This window comes from Marmota marmota, unplaced genomic scaffold (assembly GCF_001458135.2).
Source record: "Marmota marmota marmota unplaced genomic scaffold, marMar, whole genome shotgun sequence".
Lineage (NCBI taxonomy): Eukaryota > Metazoa > Chordata > Mammalia > Rodentia > Sciuridae > Marmota > Marmota marmota.
In genome coordinates this window covers 17,775,667-17,798,260 of record NW_026000229.1, presented here as the reverse complement: position 1 = coordinate 17,798,260, position 22,594 = coordinate 17,775,667, and the positions used below count along the sequence as shown (strand labels likewise).

Here is a 22,594-nt window from a genome sequence, read left to right as displayed (position 1 = left end):
ATTTTGAAGCACAATGAAAAGAGTATTAAGGGTTATTGGAGGTGCATTATTATTTGCTTCAGGTCATTAGTTCTTAACCTGTGGGTGATGGAGAAATTATCAGAAAAGCGTCTATAACCATGATGGGAAGACTGTTCTCCTTCATATTTTTTAATCCTTCCTTTCCCCATGTTGATACCTGTTGCAAAATATCTGTGATGGCCTCATTAGCCCTGATCTGAGATCCTTGGGTTAGTACCTAGTTGGTTTTTGACAGAATTGTATCCCTGGATAAGTTGTTCAAAAGTTGGAATGAATGTATATATGTGCTATTGAACATACTCGTGGCAAAGTTTTCATAGATTTAGCAAACCATTAAAAATTATTTCAATAGTGAGGTTAAAAACAACTAGTTTGGTATTTAAAAATTACCTTTCACTTTTCTGTCTTCAGCTACAACATAGTTTTTTTTTATACTTCCTCTTTCGATTCTTTCTACTAAGATTGCTCTCAAGAAAGAGACTGAAATTTGTCATTAACACTTCAGTGTGAATATAAATGTGTTACTTTTTAGGAATAATTGCTCTTTATTAATGTTATGGTTTGGGTATGAGGTGTCCTCCAAAGACTCACGTGTGAGACAATGCAAGAAAGTTTGGAGGAGAAATGATTGGGTCATATCCTTAACTTAACCAGTGAATTAAACCTTGAGAGAATTAACTGAGTGGTAACTGGAGGCAGGTGGGGTGTGGCTGGAAGAAGTGGCTCATTGGGGATGTGGCTGTAGGTTATATATTTTGTATCTGGAGAGTGGAGTCTCTCTCTCTCTCTCTCTCTGCTTCCTGATCATCATGTGAGCCACTTTCCTCTGCCACACTTCTCTGCCATGATGTTCTACCTCCCCGTGAGCCCTGAAGAATGGAGCTGGCATTCTATGGACTAAGACCTCTGAAACTGTGAGCCCGCCAATAAACTTTTCCTTCCCTACAATTGTTCTGGTCAGATCTTTTAGTCACAATAGCAAAAAAGCTGAATAAAACAATTTCATTTCTGATTATGGAAACAAATATGTTATTACCTCTATAAGGACTGTCAAAAAAAAAAAAGAAAAAAAAAAAAAGCTACTCTGGGGTTTTGAGAAAACTAGCTTCTCGGTGATTCTTTTCATACTGAAGACCTTCATCCAGGCTAACTCTAAGTATCTTTTTCCAGAAAGATGTGAAGGGAAATAGGAAGGTCAAGGGCCTTGGAATCATACAGCCAAGCTGCCACTCACAGCTCTACCACTTGCTAGCTATGTGACCTTGGGCACATTTCTTTGGTTCTCAGAACTTCACTTACAAAGTGGAGGCAACAATAGTCATCACCTAGGGCAGCTGCGCAGAATCAATGTCAAAGTATAAGAATAATGTGTAGGTAAAACAGACTCTCATAACGCCAGTTCCCAGGCCTTTCTGAGCTGAACTGTCTTGATTCACACTTTTCTTTCTTTCTTTCTTTAGAGGCTGGTTTCCAACCTTTTAGAGTACATTGTCCCTTTTACTTCACCAAAAATAAATCTAGGGTTCCCTGTGTGTCTCCTCTTATTTCTAATAAGATATGCATGGTGATGTGGCATTTCGTTTCAGACTGGTTTCTCTGAAATCCTACCAACTGAGATCAAGTGTCACCTTCTCCCTGGTTCCTTCTCTGAGTCCAGAGCCAAAAATTAATAGAGAAATAAACCATTCTTTCCTCTTTCATCAACAAATGTTTCTCAAGTACCTCCCTTAGGCTGGTGCAGCCCCTGTGGGGAGGGGGTCACCTCACATGCTGGGCAGTTACACCCTCCTTCTGGATAACTCTTCTTAGGGTACAAGTGGCTCCTTGCTAGCCCCTCGGGCCCCTCAGAATCCCTAGAACTGCTGTGTATGTAGCAAAACAAAACATGCTATTGAGGGGAGAAAATTCTCCAGCGATAATCTGACAAATTCATTAATCAAGCACTTGGTTATTGACCCAATAAGTGCTGTGCTTCATGGGGCAGTCATGTGAAAGGATGGTATTCAGTTCATGCAGTTCTCAATTCCTCTTTCCAAGGCATAACAAGATTTCTGACTGGTCATCTCTTCACAATTAGACATGGGGGTCTTCCCTACCTTAACCTTGCCGACAGACAAGTTGCAGTGAAAGGTTTAACGGTGGGAGACTCTTGGGGACCTGCAAACAGGAAGCTCAGAGGAGTCTTTTGCTGAGTACAGCTCCAAGCAGTAAGACCTAAACACATACAGGTAACCCAGAAAACAGCTGAGAGGCTCACTTGGAGTTAAGGAGATGGAGTGCGAGTGTGTGAGGGGGAGACATAGCTAAGAATGTAGATCTGAGGGGCCCGAGGGGCTAGCAAGGAGCCACTTGTACCCTAATGTAGATCCCACGTGAATGGGGAGGTGGGCACGCAAGCCCTTTTCTCCCATCAGCCTCTGCGGCCCCACCCTGGCCTCACTCAGTCTCACAGTACAGAATTTGCTCACCACTTCACTACTCCTGGCCCTACAGGCCAGCCCCTCTTACTTTGATCCACATTCCTGACATGTCTCTTTACCCTTCCTTCTAAAATTACACATGTCCCCCACCTGTGCTCACCCATGCCAACCCTTCATCCTGCAGTTTGTCCATTGCTAATGCGCCATAAAGGGCATGATTCAGGATTGTTCCAAGAGGAATCCTGCCATCTCTCCCAGTTGTATGCTAGAGACGGTAACAATGCATGGATTCCACTGTTTTTTTTTTTTTTCACTAGCAGCTACATTGATTTTTGATCCACATTTCCCATGAGTGTGTCACAATGAGCTGTATCAGATGTTTTTTTATGTCAATAGGTATTAAGTCTATTGTGTTTTCTTTAACCACCAAGCCCTTTATCCTGATGAGAGGAAGAAAAGCGAGTTAATTTGTCTCTGACAAATCTACATTGTTTACTTTTTTAATCCTGTATTTCCTCAGCGGCATGATGTGTTGTGTAGGGGTCACAATGCCTGGCATAAAATAAGCATTGCCACATGCCTGGGGAAGTGCATCAGGTGGCATCAGGAGACAGAGCTCTAGCTCTGCCCTTTGTGTTCTGTTTGGGCCACTGTGACTCTGAGTTTTCCTGGCCTCATCTCTAAATGGGGCAGGACTTGGCTGACTACATTGGCATCCCCAGCCCCAGTCAGGGCCCTTCTAGGCCTATTTGAATTCTTTGTGAAGCCCAGATGAAAATGGGCACTCACCCATAGGCAGGCTCCAATACATCAGGACACCTATTGCCCTTCCCATTGGTTCAGAGCCACCATCCCCCTTCCCATGTCCCTCTGCATTTCCTTCCTCCAGTGGTTCACACTCAACCCCTTCTCCACCCTGCAGCCAGGATAATCCTTCTAAAATGCTTTGCCATCATGTCATCTACTTAGAATGTTCCAGCAGTTCTCTATTGCCTCCCCGGCTGGCTCCGGAGCTCCCCATGCTCCAGCTCTCACCCATCTCCCCAGCCCCTTTCTTCCTCATTGAGGGAATCCCCAGCACGTACCAGCCTCCTGGCTGATCACTGCCCTAGCTGTCCATTTGTCGCAAATGCCTTTCTATTCCCTGCACTTTGCCAGGATAGCTCTGACATGTCCTTCAGAACTCAGTTTGTAATCACTTCCTCCAGAAACCTCCTCTAGTCCTTCTCCAAAACACTAGTGAGGTCTCTCTCCTCTGTATTGTAAAGCCCTGCTCACTTGCCGTCTCTCCAAACTCTCAGTCCCATAATGAAAGGGACCAGGGCTTGTTCATCATTTCCTTAACACCATCCTATTTCTTTAACCCAACACTTGCATTTAGTAGTCACTCAATAAATATTTGTGGAATGAATGTGAACCAATTATCTCAGGTGAACTAAAAACTTTGATTTTACATGTTTTTGATTAATAACAAATGAGAACTTTTAAATTATTTCATATATATTAATCTATTTTTAAAAATACAAAAATAGTCACTTACTGAAGTTGAAGCTACCAATTTGCTCCTGGTTGTGAAAGCCAAAAAGGGAACTAGTCATTCGCATGACTGACTTTGACTGCCTTACAAAATGTCTTTGTTCCACAACCTTGAGGAACACCTTTTCTCCTTTGTCTACTTCTCATACACTTCCTAGAAGATGAATGACCAAGGAAGGACCACCCTGCGAAAGCCCCAGGCCTCCTTTGCCAACATCACCATATGTGCAGTAGGTAAATCTCTCATCCTGAGGTTTTCCTGAACCTTGTGTCCTGGAAGGAGGGACAGCATGTACCTCTTACTCTGAACCTGCAGGTGTCCTTAAGAGGGCTGGACAGGTCTCCTCAATTTCACCCAGAGTTCATGCAGCTGATCTAGTCACATGCTAAGGATTGCAAAATCATTTAAAAAGTTAAGGCCAGCTAAACGAACCATTTTATTTAGCGTAATACCAGTTCTGAGTCAACCTTTATAGACATAAGGAGGTGGCAGCTAGTATTTGTTCCTTCCTGGTTGGCATAAATCAAATACTTGACAGATAATTGGAAAGCTTGCTCCTTAAAGGGATAGTTTTGTAAGCTAAAAGAACAGCACCTAAATTACTTTGCTATAATATTTGTAATACTGACCCATTCCTACCAAAAAGCAAACGTGAACTGTGAATTGACCAAGAGGTAGGAAAAGCTACAGTTCAAAATCTAGGGCTGGGGTTGCGGCTCAGTGATAGAGTGCTTGCCTGGCATATATGAGGCACTGGGTTTGATTTTCAGCACTGCATATAAATAAATTGTTTTAAAAAAGATCCAGGGACAACTTAAAAAATAAAAATTTAAAAAATCTAATATGATTCCCCACTGTTCCTGTATGTTGCCGGACACGGTACATATCAGCCATTATTTTTACATCTTTGTCTTCATTGTTTTCATGACTTAATTAATCATTTCAGCCCCTGTGTGTTTGTAAACATCTGCACCATGCTTCTCAGTGTTTGCTACCATATTTCATTGCTTCTAGATGTCATTGATTATGAGATCTATCCCATCTCAGAGATGCCCCAAAATAGGCATCTTAGAATCAATAAAATGGGCTCCTTGATCATGGCAGGTGCTGCCTCTCTCTTGGTCTATGGCATGGGCCTGGAAGAGCTTAACTTTTGTTCCTGGGTCCACGGCACTGTCTGTACCTGCACTCTGGTGCTACCCTGTAAAAGAACACAGTAACCCACAAGTAAAGAAGGTTCTGGCTCCCTCAGAGACTATAGGCTCCTGCCAAAACAATCTCATTCCTTCTCTTCCTCCTAGAAACCAGACTTCCTAGTCCCTGCCTGAAGCCACCTTCATCACACACTTGCTCTGAATTTAGCCCCTTTGCTCTAAAGCTTTCTTTAGGCTGAGTTCACAGGAGACTTGAGGCTTCTCTCTTCCTGTGCTGGGCTGCTGAGGGCCTTGTGTGAGGCTAAGTCTAAGCAGCTCAGTGCCCTGATAGCCAGCCCAAGCTTCTTCCCAGGCTCAAACCTCCATTCCTGAACCTTAACCCAAGAGTCAGCCCCTGTGGCCTGCACCAGGAAACAGGGGGTGCCTGCCCTCTAGGAGGCCAGTCACATGGCTGAAATGGACATGGTCATATAGTCAGGTACCTGGACCCTAGATACTAGGAAGGCACCAGAGAGATTAGGTCCAACTTCACCATAGTGTGAAGGACAAAGTTAGAGAGAATGTTCTGGCCTGAGACACTCTTGGGACAAGAGTTTGGAGCCCTGGTGTTTTGTTCAATTCCTTTCATTCTCAGAAAGGAAATGCCCTGTTTGTTCAGCATTATAAAAGAAATTCCTCCTGGCTGTGAAAACTCAACAGTTCAGAAAAGTGTGAGGAAGCCAAACCTTTCTTAACATTGATAGAACTCTCCTGTGATTGGTCCTCTAGGGTTTATGAGGCCTTTCCCCACAAACTAGCCAATTTCATCTACACCATAGCTCTGAGCCGTGAAGGCAAGGAAAGTGGCGATTAGCATTGTGTTGGCCTCTTTCTGTGGGTGATCTGATTTGATCCTTGCCACAGACCTAGGGTGGTTCTCAGACTTGAGTGCACACCAGAATCACCCGGAGGGCTTGCTAAAATGATAACTGGGCCACCTGCAAAGTTTCTGATTAGTAGGTAGACCTAGGATGGGGCTGAGAATTTGCATTTTAACAGCCACACATGGAGTCCCAGGTGAAACTAAAGCTGGTGGTCCAGGGACCACACTTTAAGAATCATCTACAACCCCAATTGTAGCTGAGGAACTGAGCTCAGTGAAATCAAAGCTCAGACCAGCCTAGCAGATAGTCCCATAGTGGTCTGACTGCTTTGGGGGTCTCTACACCTCCCACTTCTTCCCCCTGGTTTCCTGCCCGCCCCCCGCCCCCATGTCACCACATATGTCTTAAGGAACAAGTGCTAGTTCCTATCTCTTTTCCTTAGCTGGCAAGGCTAACTGTGAACACTAACAGGCAGGCATTTCAGCAGCTATAGGCCAAGATCCTCCAGAACACACATACACCCCAACTCAGGAAAGATGAGAAATAATTACAAATGGGTAGGCCAGATGCAAAGAGATCCTGGATATCACAACTTCAATTAGAAGTAACTGGAACTATAGCCCATATTTAATAGATGATAGGAGATCACATTACAACTCTCAAGGGAAATCCTCAAGACACAGAAATAAGGATTCAGTTCCCTAGTATGAAACACAAGTCTGACCCTTTCCAGCTCTCCAAAGAGTGCTATGGGTCTCTCATTCATCTCCTGGATGGCAGCTGGGAGCAGGGGAGAAGGCCACAGGTGTGTTTTGAGTTGGCTGATTATTCACCTTTGAGAAAGAGAAGAGCTCTCCTTAATTAAACCATCCTTTAATCTCATGTGCTCCCTAACTGCCATTTTCAGTTTTTCCTTTGGCTCTAAGGCCTTCTCACTATACTGCAATTCGAAGGTGAAGTCACACAGTGTGTTGATCCCTGCAAAGGACAGAAGGCAGAGTTTACCTCCTAGCCTCCTTCATGTGTTTCATCTAATCTTTTAGTGTTTGGGAAAGGGTCAGAAAGGGTGTCCAGAGATACAGGGCAAGTTCACTGGGAGCAACTTATTCCACTGGATGGAAGACAAAAGGTGAGTGGAGGTGGGGGCTGCAGGACCTGAGGGACGTGAGCAGGAGGCTTGCCCCCATGAAGTCTGATAGGGAGGGAACAGACAGGCAGGAGCAGTGAGAACATGTTAAGGGAATAATTCTATAAGCAAGACCCATTGTGTGACTCCCACATGCTTTCTCTTTTAAAAAACAATTTACCTGCAGCCCTTCCTGGCTTAAGTTGACAGGATATGTGTCACATTCCTCAGCAAACTACCTGTTATCTGCAGGAGAAATGCAGGCCCAAAATGCTGATAACAAGAATGCCAAGTTACCCTCAAGGAGGGCACTTTTTGTGACCCTTACCCAAACCAGATTCCAGAACTCAAGGAGATAAAGATAATTCTCTTTAACCATGAAATCTATAAGAACAGGTTCCAGTCAGGATGGGCCAAAGGGACTATGGGTATCATGACCAGTGGGGACTTGAAAGTCTGATTTCATCCTGCTGTCAGTCAAAAGTCAATGGAAAAAAAAATGTGGCATATATACACAATGGAATTTTACTCAGCAGTAAAAGAGAATAAAATCATGACATTTGCAGGGAAATGGATGGCGTTGGAGAAGATAAAGCTAAGTGAAGTTAGCCAATCTCAAAAATCCAAATGTTTTCTCTGATATAAGGAGGCTGACTCATAGTGGGGTACGGAGCGGGAACATGGGAGGAATAGATGAATTCTAGATAGGAAAGAGGGGAGGGAGGGAAAGGGAGGAGGCAGAGGATTAGCAAGGATGGTGGAATGTGATGGACATCATTATCCAAAGTATATATATGAAGACACGAATTGGATGTCAACCTACTTTATATACAAACAGAGATAGGAAAAATTATGGTATATATGTGTAATAAGAATTGTAATGCAAAAAAACCAAAGTACATGTATAAAAACATGAATTAGTGTGAACATACTTTATATACAAAGATATGAAAAAAATGTGCTCTATATGTGTAATAAGAATTGTAATGCATTCCACTATTGTGTATTTAAAAAAAGAAAAGGAAAGGAAAAAAAAGTCAAGAAGTAGGCCTGGGCAGAAAGCTCTGGAAATGTCCCTGGAACCTTCAATAAAAATGGAAAACAGGAGGGGCAAGCCATCTCTCTCCTGAGAGGATCCATTCTTTCCTTTCAGAGTGTCCCCCTTTCCCCTTTCCAATCCCTTCTAATAAACTCATGCATTATTCTGGTGACATGTCTGAAATCTTTCTGACATGATTGCAAGAATCGAAGTTTGAAGGGGGGCCGCAGCACTGCCTCAGTTTCTTGGAAGGCCTCTGCCCTGTAACAAAGCCTATACTGGTTGCCAAAGGAGACTTTGCAATGGAGACTCTATTGTCTAGGAGAGGAGCCAAGGAGTGGATCTGGGACAGCAGTGTGAGTACATGGCATTGCCTGGATCACACTGAGTCCTGCTAGAGCCCAGGCCAGTCCCATCACAGCCGAGAAGCTGGGCAGGAGCCCCTGTGAGCGACTGCAGCCAGCTGCCAGCCCCTTGCCCCAGCAAAGCCCCCATGTTCCCAGAGTTCTCTGCATGGGATGGAGTGGCTGGCCTCATGGATACCCTTTGGGGTGGTGACTTAGGTGGGACTCACTCTCCATCCAGGAGAGGCCTCAGCATCCATGTTCCTCTCCCATCCTATCACCTTTAAAATTTGTCTTTTCTTACCTGCCCTATATCTATATCAGATAGTGGTATTTGTTTCTTTCTGAACCAACCCACATCCGAAGAGCATTGTCGGATACTATCAGGAGTGAAGCGCAGTGCTCGTCCTCTGCTCATGTGCTGGTTTTGGGTCATTAGCTCCAATGTAGGCTTTTTTGTTTGTTTGTTTGTTTGTTACCCTGTTGTTTCAAACACTCTGGGATTTCCCCCCTCCTTGGGGAGGGCTAAAACAAACTAACAAAACCCTACAAGGGTAAGGATGATTCTCCCAGCTAGATGGAACTTTTTAACTCTTATATTGAATTTAATATACACACAAATGAGTGCAAGGATCATAAGCCAACAGTTTGATGAATTTTCACAAACCTGACACAGCACTCATATCAAGGACCTGAACATAAACAGCACCTCCTCGTGTCACCTTCTGGTCACCCCCACCCTCTACAAACACCTACTATTCTGTTTGGGAGAACAGGTTCATTTTAGCAGGCTGGAGTTTGTCCTCAGTTCATGTGACAACATGACTTGCAGTCACAGTTTGGAATAGGAGAAGCCACCAGGGCTCCGCAGGATTGACTTGGCACTGGTTTGACTGGGGAAACACAGGTTTTTGTCTTTCTTTCGCTCATGATGGAGAAAATCTCAACCCGGCAGATATTTAGATGCTGTATCAGTCACCCAGGAGGAGTGCTGGGCAGGGCTGCCCCATCTTCATTGTCAGAAGCTCCTCCTCTCTTTGGGGTGCCATCTCTGTGTCAGCCTGGTGATCTACATGCAGGGGATGGGGGGTAGAATTCCCTCTCCGCACACCTCCAGAAGCCCCACCATGTGCACCAGGCAGCAGGAAGCCCGGAGGCAGGATGACTCAGCACTGTCTACGTGCATTGCATGAAGCTGAGTTCTGTACCCTGGAAAACCAGCATGTAGCACTTGGTTGGACTTGCCCATTCAGCACAGCCCTGGCTGCTTGGAAACCCTGCCCTCCAGCACCAATGCTGGGCCCTCTGTTTACCTATGACTTGGAGCACAGGCCAGCCGCCAGCCCCAACCTGTCTGCCCCCTGAACCATCCTCCATCTTCCTCTTCCACTTGTCCCTCTGAGGGCTGACCACACCACATGCACCCATTTCACTAATGAAAACCAGATTGCTTTTGAGCTTACCCCATGCAAGTCCGGGCATCATCAGACTCTGCCCTCTGCTTCCTCAACAAAGAGCTGCTCTAATTGTACAAGGCAGAAGGGCAGAGGTCTGACCAGGGCCAGTGGTCAGAAAGAAATGCTCTGGACCAGTTGATAGGGTTGCATAGAGAAGCCCTCATGGAAGAACACTGTGTCACAGGTGGCAGCAAATCTTTTCCTCCCACTCCTAGACACAGTGACTCTCTGTTCCCTATAAACATCTCATTCTGCCCGGGGGGACTGTAACAGAGAGGCAGGGAGCCCTGCAAAGACTTGATTTGGATTTCCAGTAGAAGAGGTGGGGTAGAAATATCTTGAGAACCATGTGGTCAGCGGTCCTCTAACAAAGCATTCATAAGATAAGACTCGCTTGGGGACTGAATTTTTTGCAGTCCCCCACCCCCCTCTTTCTGGCCCATCCTGACTGAGGCTCCAAAATATGCATTTTTGGACAGCATTCCAGGTGATTCTGATGTAGGTAACCCCAAGCCACAGTTGATGAACACTGATCTAGACAGACACAGCCCACTCCCCTCCGCACCAGATTCAGAGAGGAAGGTAAGGCTCACATGACTCACAGAAGATCGTACTGTTTAAGGCCCAGAATTCAGGACCCATCCTTTTTTGTGAAGGTCACAAACACTCCCACCATCAGCATACAGACACAGCCCACCAGAGGGGTCCACAGCCCAACTCATTTGATTCTTCCTTTGTGAGGTCTCTCACCCAGCCCTTTCCTTCCCTGTTCCTGCCATTACTACAGACTGGTTGTGAAGACACAGAATAGGTCTCCTACAAAGGCCACTTTTCCGATTCACTGTCATCTGCCCCCTCTCCCCTCCCACTGAGTTACTCATCCTAAACCAGATATACAACCTGCCCTGCCCCTCCATGTATAGAACAAGGTGGGAAAAGCCTGCCCCCCCATGTGACCCCACCTATCTTTCTGACCTTAGAGCCCATTATTCTCCAATAAACCCTCTTTCTTCATGTGCTTCCTTCAAGTGCCACCTTGCTGTCTTCCCTTTGCGCATTCGATGTCCTTATCACCTCGACCAACAGACCTTCCTCTACCTTCACTGAATCTCTCCATCTTCCAAGGCCTTGGGAAAAGACCAGTTCCTCCAGGAAGCCTTCCTTAACTATTCAGCCCTCTGAGCAATCAGAGAACAGAACTATTTATTTATTATGTTGTTATTACCTATTATATTCTGCTTTGAACTGTGAACTATAAGTAATTTCCAGTTACAGACTACAGTCTACCCCTTAATTACATACTCATTCAGCAATGTGCTTTGCACATCAAAACAGTAGGGACATTAGCAATAATGGAGCTACATAGTGCCAGAGCCAGGTAGCTGGTTGGTCAGTTCAGTGACTTTTCTACACCTCCTGGACTAATGAACACCCCAAGGCTAACCTTTGAAAATCAAGGTTAGGGCTTTCCCTGGACTATGTGTCCACTGCTGTAATCAACTTCCCTGACTGTCACCACCCCACAGCCATTGCATCTCATAGCTTTAACTTTGGCAGCATAACTCTGCCTGCTTCAAATGCCTCCTGGGCCAGTGTGGTCAGTTCCACTCTCCAGAACAATATATCTTGTGTATCTTCTATGACACTGTCCCTAACAAAACATTATTATTAAGTTTCTTGTGCTTGCCAGAGGAACAGGTGCCTGGCTTCCCATTCCCACTCCAGCAATGACAACATTCACTGCAATGACAATTCAGTGCAATGACATGGTCAAGCCAACCTGGAGCTGCCTATCTTGCAGGCCTGCCAGAGTGACTACATTTTAGTGAACCACAGAAACTCTGGGGCATACCTGATGCTCCTCTCTCCATGTAAGACAGCATCTCTCCTCTACCAAGGACCAACCATCACCCCCTCATCCATCACTTGCTTATGAAGATGGAAACAGGAAGTTAATTCCAGATACACTGACAGCTCAAGTTCTAGGGCCTGAGCCAAACTTTCAGAAAGGAGTCCTTTATTCTTTGTTTATTGTAGGAAAAATGTCCTATGAGGAGGCAAGTTTCTCTCTTGCCCAGTGCCCTTGCAGTCTGGAGGTACCCAAGGGTTTGGTAGAAATCCCTGCAGGAATCTGGAAGCCTTAACCCTGTGACTCCCAGCTCAAGTGCACAGAGCAGGCTATGTTGGGAAATGCAGTGTGTCACCCTCTTGTGGAACCGTTCCTTGGGGATGCCTTCATCCCTTCTCTCAACAATACCAGCACAACTTTTCTGATCCCCTAAAAGCATGAAGTTTCTGGGTTTGCATTAAATACTACCATCTCCTTAAAAATATATATTTAAAAATCTCTACTTACCAACATAGGTCCACTTGGATCCTGCAAAGAACAAAAGGAATCAAGTAAGTATAACTGAACTGAAGGAGTTAGGGAAAACATGACAGATTTTGTTTTGAAATGGGTGAGATTGAAAAGGAGGTGGATACCCAAAACTTAAGACTTCTGAGTTTAAGTCAGAACCACAGCTTCTCAGAACAACTGTACTCCACTCGCAGGCTCAGGATGGGGAATTCATGCAGGGCTCGTGTGTTCTTTTTCAATTTTTTTTAAATAGTTGTAGATGGACAGCATGCCTTGATTTTATTTGTTTATTTTTACGTGGTGCTAAGGATCTAACCCAGTGCCTCATACAAAATAGGCAAGTGCTCTGCCACTGAACTACAGCCCCAGCCCTCATAGGTTCCTGAATAAATGCCTCCCAGATATCTTAGAAAATCCAAAATGTAATTGTCCAAGTAGGTAATACTTTCACATGGCTCAAAAACCTAAAGCAGCCAGAGGGTCCACTCATTAAAATCTCTTCCCCAACCCTTGCTCCCTATTTCCATGGGACACCTGGTTTATCAATGGACTGTGAGCCTTTACACAGGATTGCCACACATGTCTGTATTTATATCCCCCTCCCTTTCCCTCACATAAACATCAACCTTCTGCAAGCTCTGTTCTATATCTTGCTTTCCCCCCACTCAACATACCCTGGAGAACACACCAGTACACAAAGAGCAGAGCACTAATCAGAGATGGGAGACATTTCCTCTAAGAAAGCTACCATCCTTCTCTGAGTTAGTATCCCCAGAGGCAGTAAGAACGTGGAGGAGTGGTTCTGCCAGGAACATAAAGAGAGTCACCTACCACCTCCCACTCCACACCCTTTACGACACACAGGTCCTTAGTTCCTACATGAAAAATGTATTTTTAAAAAGTCATTGCAGAGCTGTGCGCCTATCACCCTACCTGCCCACCTTCCTCTTCAGCTCTGGAAGAAGACTGAGCCCCAAGCTGAGCTGCATCCCCATGTGTCTCAGGGGACACATCCAATGAGGAGAGGTGCAACTTCTAGGTCCCTCTCTCCAAGCATCGCCAACTGCAATGGGAGGGCACCGCTGGAAAAGAAAGAACCTCACATCCCCTTTCTCTCTCTGTTTCTAGTAAAACTTAACCAGCATGCAATCTGGTTATTTATCACAGGGGCATTTTCTGCTGGAACCAATGGTGATTTTTAATAGTTAAAAGAGGACTTTGTTGTTCTTGTCCTATTCTATTTTTTTGCCTCCATGGGAAAACCAAATTTGTATATAACCCCCAGTTTACTACTGGCCCTTTCACTGAAATGTTGAAAAGAGAGAAATATTACCTTGGAACCAACCCAGAGAAGACATTGGACCTCTTTTTTGGAAAATTTTCCTTAACTGTTGGTTTGAGGGTCCACCATTGAAATACAATCATGGTTTTCAGAGGAAGGAAGCCAGATGATTGCTGCTTTGCCAGGCAGAGCACATGAAGGTCCAAGAGGTAAAAGCCCAAGTAAGAGGGGCATTCTTCCTCTTTCCAAAGAGAAATCCTGGATGTCCCCAGAAAATATCTGCTGCCTCTGAGCAGCCCTGCACCGGCCAGGAGGTTGCATTGCACCTGCCCCAAAATCAACTCCCAGATTTAAACATCTTCCACTATTCCTCCCCAAAGCTTGCTAAGCTGAGGTTTCCCCCAGTACTGTAGCTCTCATTCTCAGATGAGGCACCAGCATAATACTCTGGAAAACTCCAAGACATACATTGTAGAGGACATCAGGGACTGTAAAGCCTCTGACACAGGAGTGGGGACTTGTTGAAACACAGCAGCAATTCCTGTCCTCTGCTCTCTGAACAAGCCCTGCTTGGCCCTGAGGACTCAGTGTCTCAGGTACAAACGTTAGTGTCAGGAGGGGCATAGGGAGGGGAGAAGCCTCACTATAAAATGAAGGTAAGAATGGTGAGTCAGTAGAGTTAGTAGGGTTCATCAGTGGAGATCAGGGTCCACCCTGACTCATCATTAGCTCCAATCCAACCTTAGGAAGCCATTCTGAAAGTGCACACACATTCGTGGAAGTGTTTGCTTTACTGAGAAAGGGCACCTTTCTCAGTAAAGGTTTCCCACCTCTAACTTTAGGGGCAGGAATTTTAACAATATTAAACTGACCCTACAAGGTACTTTAAGCCAAGGCTTCACTGGCTTCCCGAGGGAGTAGTTCTTTTTCCAGAGGAAAATCATTCTCCTCAAAAGTTCATCTGTTTCTTCCAGGAGACTTGGGCAGCTCAGCCAATGCCTGTTAGGACCTGCATACCCTGCTGGTGCTAGGCAGGGAGATGCCCTGGAGGGGATGCCATGAGAAAATGAAGATGTGGGCAGGGGTGCATGGACCTGTTTTCTGTCCTGGGTACTTCCATGAGTAACCATCATCTGTCGTCCAGCAGCCAAAGACTTCCCAGCTCTCTGGAACAGGTTCAGCTAGAGCAGACTCTCCAGAATTCACTGAAATGCCCCTTAGCAACAGCAACCAAGAGTTCCAAGGTTTTCTCCAGAACCTGGAGATCATGATCCCATCCTCCCCTGGCCCCAGCTGCTTTTCTTGGACATTCCTCAGTGCCAACTGAGGGAAGCTTCAATGCTCCAAAGAAAGCAGACCACACTTTGACCCTATTACTCAGCTAGCCCCTTTACCCCAGCCTTGTGTTAATGCTGATGTTCTATACACCTCAGTGAATTTTACTTTGACCTTGTCTCCTGAGGCAGTCAAAAAGCCAACATAGCAAACAATAAATAACAGGGAGGGAAAAAAAAAAAAACCAACTTGTGTTCTCAGAGTCTAGGGTTAGGCTAATCAGTGTGAGATGAGGTCAGGATTTCTACTGCAAACTTCCCCCACCTCAACTTGGAGAATGAGGAGGGAGGGGCCAAGGAGAAGGGGAGGAAAGAAAGAGAAAAGGAGGGGTAGAGAAAAGGAAGAGAATAGGGAGCAGCTCCCCAAAGTAAGGGAAGCAATGAGCTTTCAGAAAGGAAAGGGGGCCAATGAATGGCCTTTCTCTCTTGAATCAACTTGAGACTGAAAAGAATTCTAGCAAACTTCAGTCTCAGAACAGCTTCCTTGAGAGGAAAATATATGCCAAAGTTTGAAGTTTAAAAATTAATTTCTGGACCAGGGATAGAGTTCAGTGGTAGAGTGCTTACCTAGCATTTACAAGGTCCTGGGTTCAATTCCCCAATCCCTCAAAAAAATTAATTTCCACTTTTATGTAACTCCTTTCTCCTTCATTCTGTCTCTCCCACATGAAGGAAATTATATTAAGCAGATCATGCCAGCCAGAAGATTAGAAGTTACTTTAGAGCAATCCCACAGCTACTCATGCCCAGCTCCTTGCCTTTCCCCATGTGCACAATGACCTTCAAGAGGAAAGGAGGCTCGGAGCTTTGATGCTGCTGAGCAGGACCAATTTCCCATTACCACTGCTTAGCCAGGGAGAATCGATTTTCAGCCATTATAATCCCTCTTGGTTCTTTTACAAATGTTCCAACCCAGCCTGGGTCCAGGAACTGTCATACCCACAAGTGTGTCCACAATTTGGGACAAACTTTGTCAAGGGTAGGAGCTCTCATCAATTACCCAGGACTCATTCACAAAAGTCACCATCTACTCCCCAGAAAAGTGCTCATCCAGCTGATGGAGAGAGGGGTAAGAGCTTAGTGCTATCCTTTTCTTATTCCAAGTGATTCATTAACATGGCCTTGGACTTGAGCCCACACTGCAGGTCCTGCTACCCACCTCCACCTCCTCCTGTTCCATTCTGCACCCTCAGCCTCCAGCACTTCCAGGTAAAGCACCCTAATTACAATTATAAATAAGGTGTACATGTGTGTGCATGTGTGTGTGCACATACTGTACATTCAAGATAATAGAATCCTCCTGGAGAAAAGCAATGTTTAACAATGGGATGCGTTATCCCTTTGACTTGGACATAACAAACAACAACAAAAACCCTACTACTGTCTGAGGGTTGTGCAGTAGAGCGGCAGCAAACAGTTCTGGTGCTCACACCACTCAGATGCCCAGTCTCTTCTCTACTGTCTGCATGTGGATTAGAGGCGCGATACTTTAAATCCTGGTTCGGTCTCTCCTCCCTGCTTAGCGAGTTCCCAAGCCACATCTCCAGAGATCAGATGGCAAAAAAGCACCACTAGAAAGACAACGTGCTTCCGGATCCATTCAACCTCAGCAAAGGAAAACCGAGCATCCTTTCTTTAAAATGTGTTATTCGATACACTGCTTTCCCGGCTCCCCCAGCAATAATTTTACTTTATCATTAAGAGCCCCGCAGGAAATCCTGCCCAGGTGGGGCTGAGTGGGGTAAAGAAGGAATGGAAAGAAGGAAGGAAGGAAGGAAAGAAGGAAGGGAGAGAGGAAGAAAAAAGATAAACTTCACCGTTCAGCGGGGCTGGGCTGCAAGGCTGCTGATTCAAGATCACCAGCAGGAGGACAGTCGCAGCACGCAGGCTATAGTGGGGCATCTTCTGCTCCTGGCCGGTGGCTCCTGGCTCCCGGTCGGCAGCTGGCAACAGCCACTTGCTTTCGGACAGCACCGCGCAGCGCTCGCAGCCAGCGGGGCGCGCACCAGGACCGCGCGCGCGCAGCCGGGAGCCGTGGCTAGCACGTCTGCTTTTCGGGCTCCTGGCTCCCCGCGGCCGTTTTTATGGAGCAACTCAACCCCAAACACATGATGTCATCGTGCGGGGAGAAAAAGAACGCCCAGCCTACCGAAGGGCTGGGGCCGCAGGTCCGAGGTGAGTTGCAGCCTTGACTTCAGCTGTCCTCTGTAGCACTCTTCAGAGCCACTGCTGACCTGGGGGGAGCGAGTGAGTTCTCCGTGGCGGCTGCCTGCAGGCGTGGCGAGATCCGCCTACCTATCTCGGTCCCATCCAAAGAGGTGCGTCTAGGGATCACTTAAGTGGTCGTGGCCTTCATCTATCACTGCTCCTATTTAGAAGCCACTGAAGCACAATGTTATTTAAGTCAAAGTCTTCAGGGCTCCAAGCATGCTCCTGTTTGGACTGACCACAGGTTCTGGACTGTACAAGATAGCTAACGGGCTACATTCAATTCAGAAATTCTGTGACGTGCACAGAACATCCCGACTAGGTTCTTAACTTCAAAACTTAAAGGTAAAGAAATTGGGAATCAGAAAATAGTTTAATGGGATATATGTGAACAGCTTTATTCAACAATTAGAATTTATCCTAATAAAAAGTGGACAGTCAAGGCCCATGCTAGTTCACGACATCAATTCATCCTTACTAAGAAGCTGATCTCTGGGGTGGCAGTGGAAGAAAAGGACTTACATTATTTCCCAAGCATCTACTGTGTGACAGAACACTGCATCATGTGTGTCTAGATGTTGTGCATCTTGGTGCAGATTAGTGTCTAAGCTCACTTTTCTCACATTTCTGTATGCTTTGCAATTTGTGCATTCATATTTCTAGTCAGATCCCCTTTTAGTCCATATGCAGCCAGCCATTAAGTCAAAGGTTTTATTAACCTGCTGTCTCCAATACTTCCTAAATCTTCCTGCTGCTGTTACTGCCACTTGTAAATCCTACCACTGAGGTCATTGTGTTTCTAGCTTCCCGAGGCCTTCTGACTATCTCTGCTCTGCTCCTGATGCTGGGCTTGGTTTCCATCCCACTCAGGGACCCCAACCCTATTTCCTACACACATTGCTCAGAACACATTGGCTGCATAAAGATGCCACCACAGTCCTGATACATAACCCCTGGGTTTGTGACCTGGCCCATTACGCCCTCTTCTCTTGACCACTCTCTTCTCTAGCCAGACCAGACCTTACCAATCTCAAGTCCATTCTGACCCTCAGCTTAAGCAGACTCTTAGGCTGGCTGTAGTGTCCTATGAAGCCTCTTTTTCACATGATTTTGGTGGGAGCAAATATCTTCTCTCCTGACAACCACCAGGAAGTAGATGCCACCCACATTTCAAGGGGTGTTACTGTTCTGTTCCTATCGGCTCAGCTATTGTGTGAGTAATAAAGAGCTCTGCAGTCTCTTTAAGGAAGTTGTTACAGTAAGAATCCTGTCACAAGTACTTCCAGACCACAGGAGGCTTAAGGATGACCTTTTCTGCCTGATAAAGAGCCTTGAGCAAGCTCTGGAGTGGCGAAGGAGTATTTGCTTGTGGTTCTTGTTCAGTGTCTGATTTGTCCTCAAGGGCAGTCAGTTTAGAAGATGAGATGGATTAGAGAACCCAAGAGCCTGGGGAGGAGCCACTGCAGGTTCAGAGATGCAGAGACTGAAACTGTTGGGGTGAAATCATTTGCCACACATTTCACAATTAATTCAAGGTGGTAAACTGGCCTATGCACACACCTGCTGTTATTCCCATGCCAAGTATTTTTCCATTATATCTGGTTAAATGTTAAGTTCTACTTAACCTTGAACGTGCACTTCTAAGGGATCACCAAAGATGAGGGAGTTAAAAAGGGGGAAGGGATAGACTTAGTAGGCCAGTAAAGCTAGATTGTGCACTAGGGTTTATGGAGAGAAAAAGGAATGAAAAGTTTACTGCATATCTAAATCAAAAGAGTAGATAGCAAGTAAAAAAGAATAAAGAATATAAACTGAGACCTAATTGCCCTAAATACTTTGAATGAGCTTTAAAAGGAGAGGAAAAAAAGATATTCTTAGGTAATCAGAAGGGGAGGGCAGGAAGCCAGCAGAAATTGGTGTAATGGTCAAACTTCAAAAGTATTCAAGCTGAAATGTCAAGGGTCCCTCCAGCAAACAACACACACCTAATCAGCTTAAATTCCCAACTCTGGGGATCCTTTCCTTGCTCCTGGAAACTTGTGTAGATGAACTTGTAAGAACTTGCTCTGCCCTCAGCAGGCAGGGCTATTATCAGCCAATAAATAGCCCATTACCTGATGAGATGAGTTATAATGGAAAGTGGACCTTCTGTACACAAAGTGTAGTAAATGGCCATCAAGTGTCACACCCAGGCTCCAGGGCACAGTGCCCCTCTAGAATATTACCATTTGAATAGACAGGAGGGTGAGGCTGGTGAGTCAAAGGGCAGAGGAGTACCGAGGAAAGAATGCAGGTTTGGTGTTAGGAGGTCTGGGCTGAAGTGCCTTGCCCACCACTTCCTCACTGTATGACCCTGACTGGCACACTTTCTTCACCTGGAAAGAGCAAGTGGTAATCCCTGCCTGTGGACACTGACAGAACTGAGCTAAGGCTGGAAGGAGATAAGGCAAGTGGAAACACTTATGCTCCTCCATTCATTCATTCATCCTCTGTGTGCTAGGCACTGCATTGGGCATAAAACAAATAATCTCATGAATAACTATAGAACTATAATTTTAGTAAGTGCAATGGAAGGTTGATGTATAACCCAAAGGGCCCCATTCAGTTCTGGGGCAGTGACAGAAGACGTCATCAAGTGTGAGATTAGATTCTATGACTTTATAAAGCCTTTGAAATGCATAACCAGGCCAGGCTCCTCTTTCCCAAAGATGGTGCTGTTGGTGGTATTTGCACCTTTCATCAGCTAATTGTTGGACTTTTGAGTAGAAAGTTTAGATAGAGGGAATTTCATTTCTTAAGAATGAACTCTTCAAATAGTGTCACTCAATTGAGAATGTGCCTTTGTATGAAGCGAAAGAAGAACTGCTAAGAAAGAAAGAGAAAAGAAAAGGCAAGGCAGGACTGCTGGGAGGAAAACTAACATTTATTGGGCATCTACAGTTTGCCTGGCCATGCATGACCCTTCACTCTCACAGTAACCTGTGGAGACAGTGTTAGGTTTATTAGTCTATGTATGAAGAATCTGAGACTTGGAGAAGCTAAATCCTTTGCTAACACAGGTTCACGGGCTTTTGAATGGCAGAGACTAGATTCTTAGCCCAGAAGATTCTGTCTCCAAGGCTCAGAAAGGCTCTTTCCATGCCTATCCTACAAATGCTTCAAATGGCCGAGTATGGTAATGAGCAGCTGTAATCTCAGCAACAGCCAAGGTTCCTAAATTCAAGGTCAGCTTCACTAACTTAGTGAAATTCTGTCTCAAAATAAAAAGTTAAAAAAAAAAAAAGAATGAGGATGTAGCCCAGTGGTAAAGCACTCCTGGGTCCAATCCCAAGCATCCCAAAAAAATATTTCAAATGGGGATGTTTTATTACTGAATTCATCTGAGATGTGTATTCTCCAATTTTATAGATTCTGTAATCATTTATTTGTTGAACATAGGCATAATGTGACAATTCTGGCAAATAAATAATGCTCAGCAGGGGACAAGGCTGTGTCTTCTCCAGGCCCCTTGGAGTTACTGAGGGACCCTATACTCTGATCTATGCCTGGAGCATCTGCCAAAATATGATACAAAGAATTTGAGAACTCAGAGCTTGATTCCACATAGTTCTCCAGCAAAGGAGGAGACTGAGCTCCTTGTTATATTAATGAGTTCTGCTTTGACCCAGGAAAGAGGAGGAGGAGGGTATCAGAGAGAGGGAGAAAGGGAACAGGAAGGAGAGGGAGGGAAGAAGGAAGAAAAAGGCCAAGTGTACCCTTTGCCTAGTGCTGAGGCAACCTCTTGGCCAAAACTTACATGGACCTACTGATCTGGGTGCCAAGGTCCATCTTTGAAGTCAGCGTTGTAGTTTTATTTGCATCTGCTCTACACCTTTATAGTGATGGTATGGAATCATCACCTCTATGTGAACCCTACCACCCTGCTCAGTGTCAGGCAGGATCAGTTGCAAGACCATATGACCTGCAGGAAAGAATGTAGACTCCTGGCCAAACTCTGGGATATTAGTAAGCCTCTTGTCCTGTACATACCACTGTTTTTTGATCTGTAAGCTGGAATAAGAATGTCTAACCTCAACTGGGCACAATGGTGCAGGCTTGTAATCACAGTGACTTGGAAGTTTGAAGCAGAAGGGTCATCATTTCCAGGCCAGCCCGAGCAACAGCAAGACACTGTCTCAAAACATAAAAGGGGCTGGAGATATGGCTCAGTGGTGGAGTACCCCTGGGTTCAATTCCCAGTACTGCAAAGAGAAAAAAAAAAGGAATGGTTAACTCCACACAGGGGTTGGAACCATAAATGTGAAGGTGCTTTGGGGCAAAAATAAGAGCACTCAATGTAAGTTAAAATATCACATCCAAGAGTGGGCTTGAAATGAAATAAAATTGGTTTGATCTCCTCCTGGGTTTGCTAATCTAAGAAAATAAAAACTGAATTCCAACAAGAGACATGAGTTCTCAGTCTAGCCATGACACAGTTGCCATGGTTACCCTGGTCCCTGTTATTTGTCCACTGAATCCTTCAGCTCAAATTTCTGTTCAGTATGGAATAAGGGCTCTCCATCAGACTTCCATAAAGTTCTCAGCATGATTAATAAAAAGTGATACAAATTTGAAATTTTATATACAGAGAAAGCATTTTTAAGGGAAACAAACCTGAAGCAATACAGTTTACCTCTTTCCAGGTAAGTTATTTGGAAGACCATGGTTAGCTGATACTACTTAGGAGACATCATTAAGCTGTAATAACTTAAGGTTTCTTGCAGACATCTCTCCTTTCCCATCTGCTGGCTGCATCTACTCTCCCCCAACCTCAGGGGTTTGGTCCAGATCCTGGTCTTGGTCTCAGTCTGAAGCACTGTCCCTCTCAACACTGTTTTTCAAACTACTGTGTAATCATAGACCACATTTCAGCAAGCTCACAAGGGCCAACATAAAATCAAATCTGGCTGGGCATGGTGGTACACATCTGTAATCCTGAGAAGTCGGGAGGCTAAGGCAGGAGGATCACAAATTTGAGGCTAACCTGGGCAGCTTAGCAAGAGCCTGTCTTGAAATTTTAAAAAGGGCTAGGGATGTGGCTCAGGGTAGAATGCTTCTGGGTTTAATCCCCAGAACTGGAAAAAAATAAAATAAAATCGGACTTTTGCCCTGAGTCAAATAGGTCAAATGGTACATTACATGAATGTGGATTTTGAAATTCAACTACACCACTCACTACCCTGTGTGATCTTGGATAAGTTACTTCCTGTCCAAGGCTCACTTTCCTCCTGGTCAAAGAGATAAGGGCCATAGAGTCAGTATACCTCAAAGCTACACCGGGAGGACTAAATATAATAAGCTAGGCATGTGAAGAATCTGGCATAGTGGCAAATAATAGGCACTGTGTAAAGAGTGGTTCCCTCTATAGAAGGGGCCTGGACTAGCTGAAAGGGGGCTATTTTGCCCCACAG

The 22,594-nt window shown here is 45.1% G+C and overlaps 1 protein-coding gene and 1 long non-coding RNA gene across 10 annotated transcripts in view; one reads left to right on the top strand and one right to left on the bottom strand.

Annotated features, from left to right (window-relative positions):
- Ca12 (carbonic anhydrase 12) overlaps positions 1–17,000 on the bottom strand; it is a 56,919-nt gene extending 39,919 nt beyond the window's left edge. For 2 of the 8 annotated variants that reach the window (XM_048793692.1, XM_048793690.1), the window contains exons 1-2: positions 14,697–14,926; positions 12,318–12,338 (exon numbers count right to left, since the gene is read on the bottom strand). In XM_048793692.1, the coding sequence (XP_048649649.1) occupies positions 12,318–12,338; positions 14,697–14,871 (196 nt within the window). In that variant the 5' untranslated portion in view covers positions 14,872–14,926. Of the gene's footprint in view, positions 1–12,317; positions 12,339–14,696; positions 14,927–16,753 lie in introns of those variants that run through there. The other 6 variants (XM_048793691.1, XM_048793689.1, XM_048793694.1 and 3 more) reach the window with 5 other exon arrangements.
- A 137-nt stretch (positions 17,001–17,137) lies between these two features.
- Positions 17,138–22,594, top strand: part of LOC125613387 — a 34,442-nt gene continuing 28,985 nt past the window's right edge. For both annotated transcript variants that reach the window (XR_007343961.1, XR_007343962.1), the window contains exon 1: positions 17,138–17,254. This is a non-coding gene — a long non-coding RNA (uncharacterized LOC125613387). The remainder of the gene's footprint in view (positions 17,255–22,594) is intronic.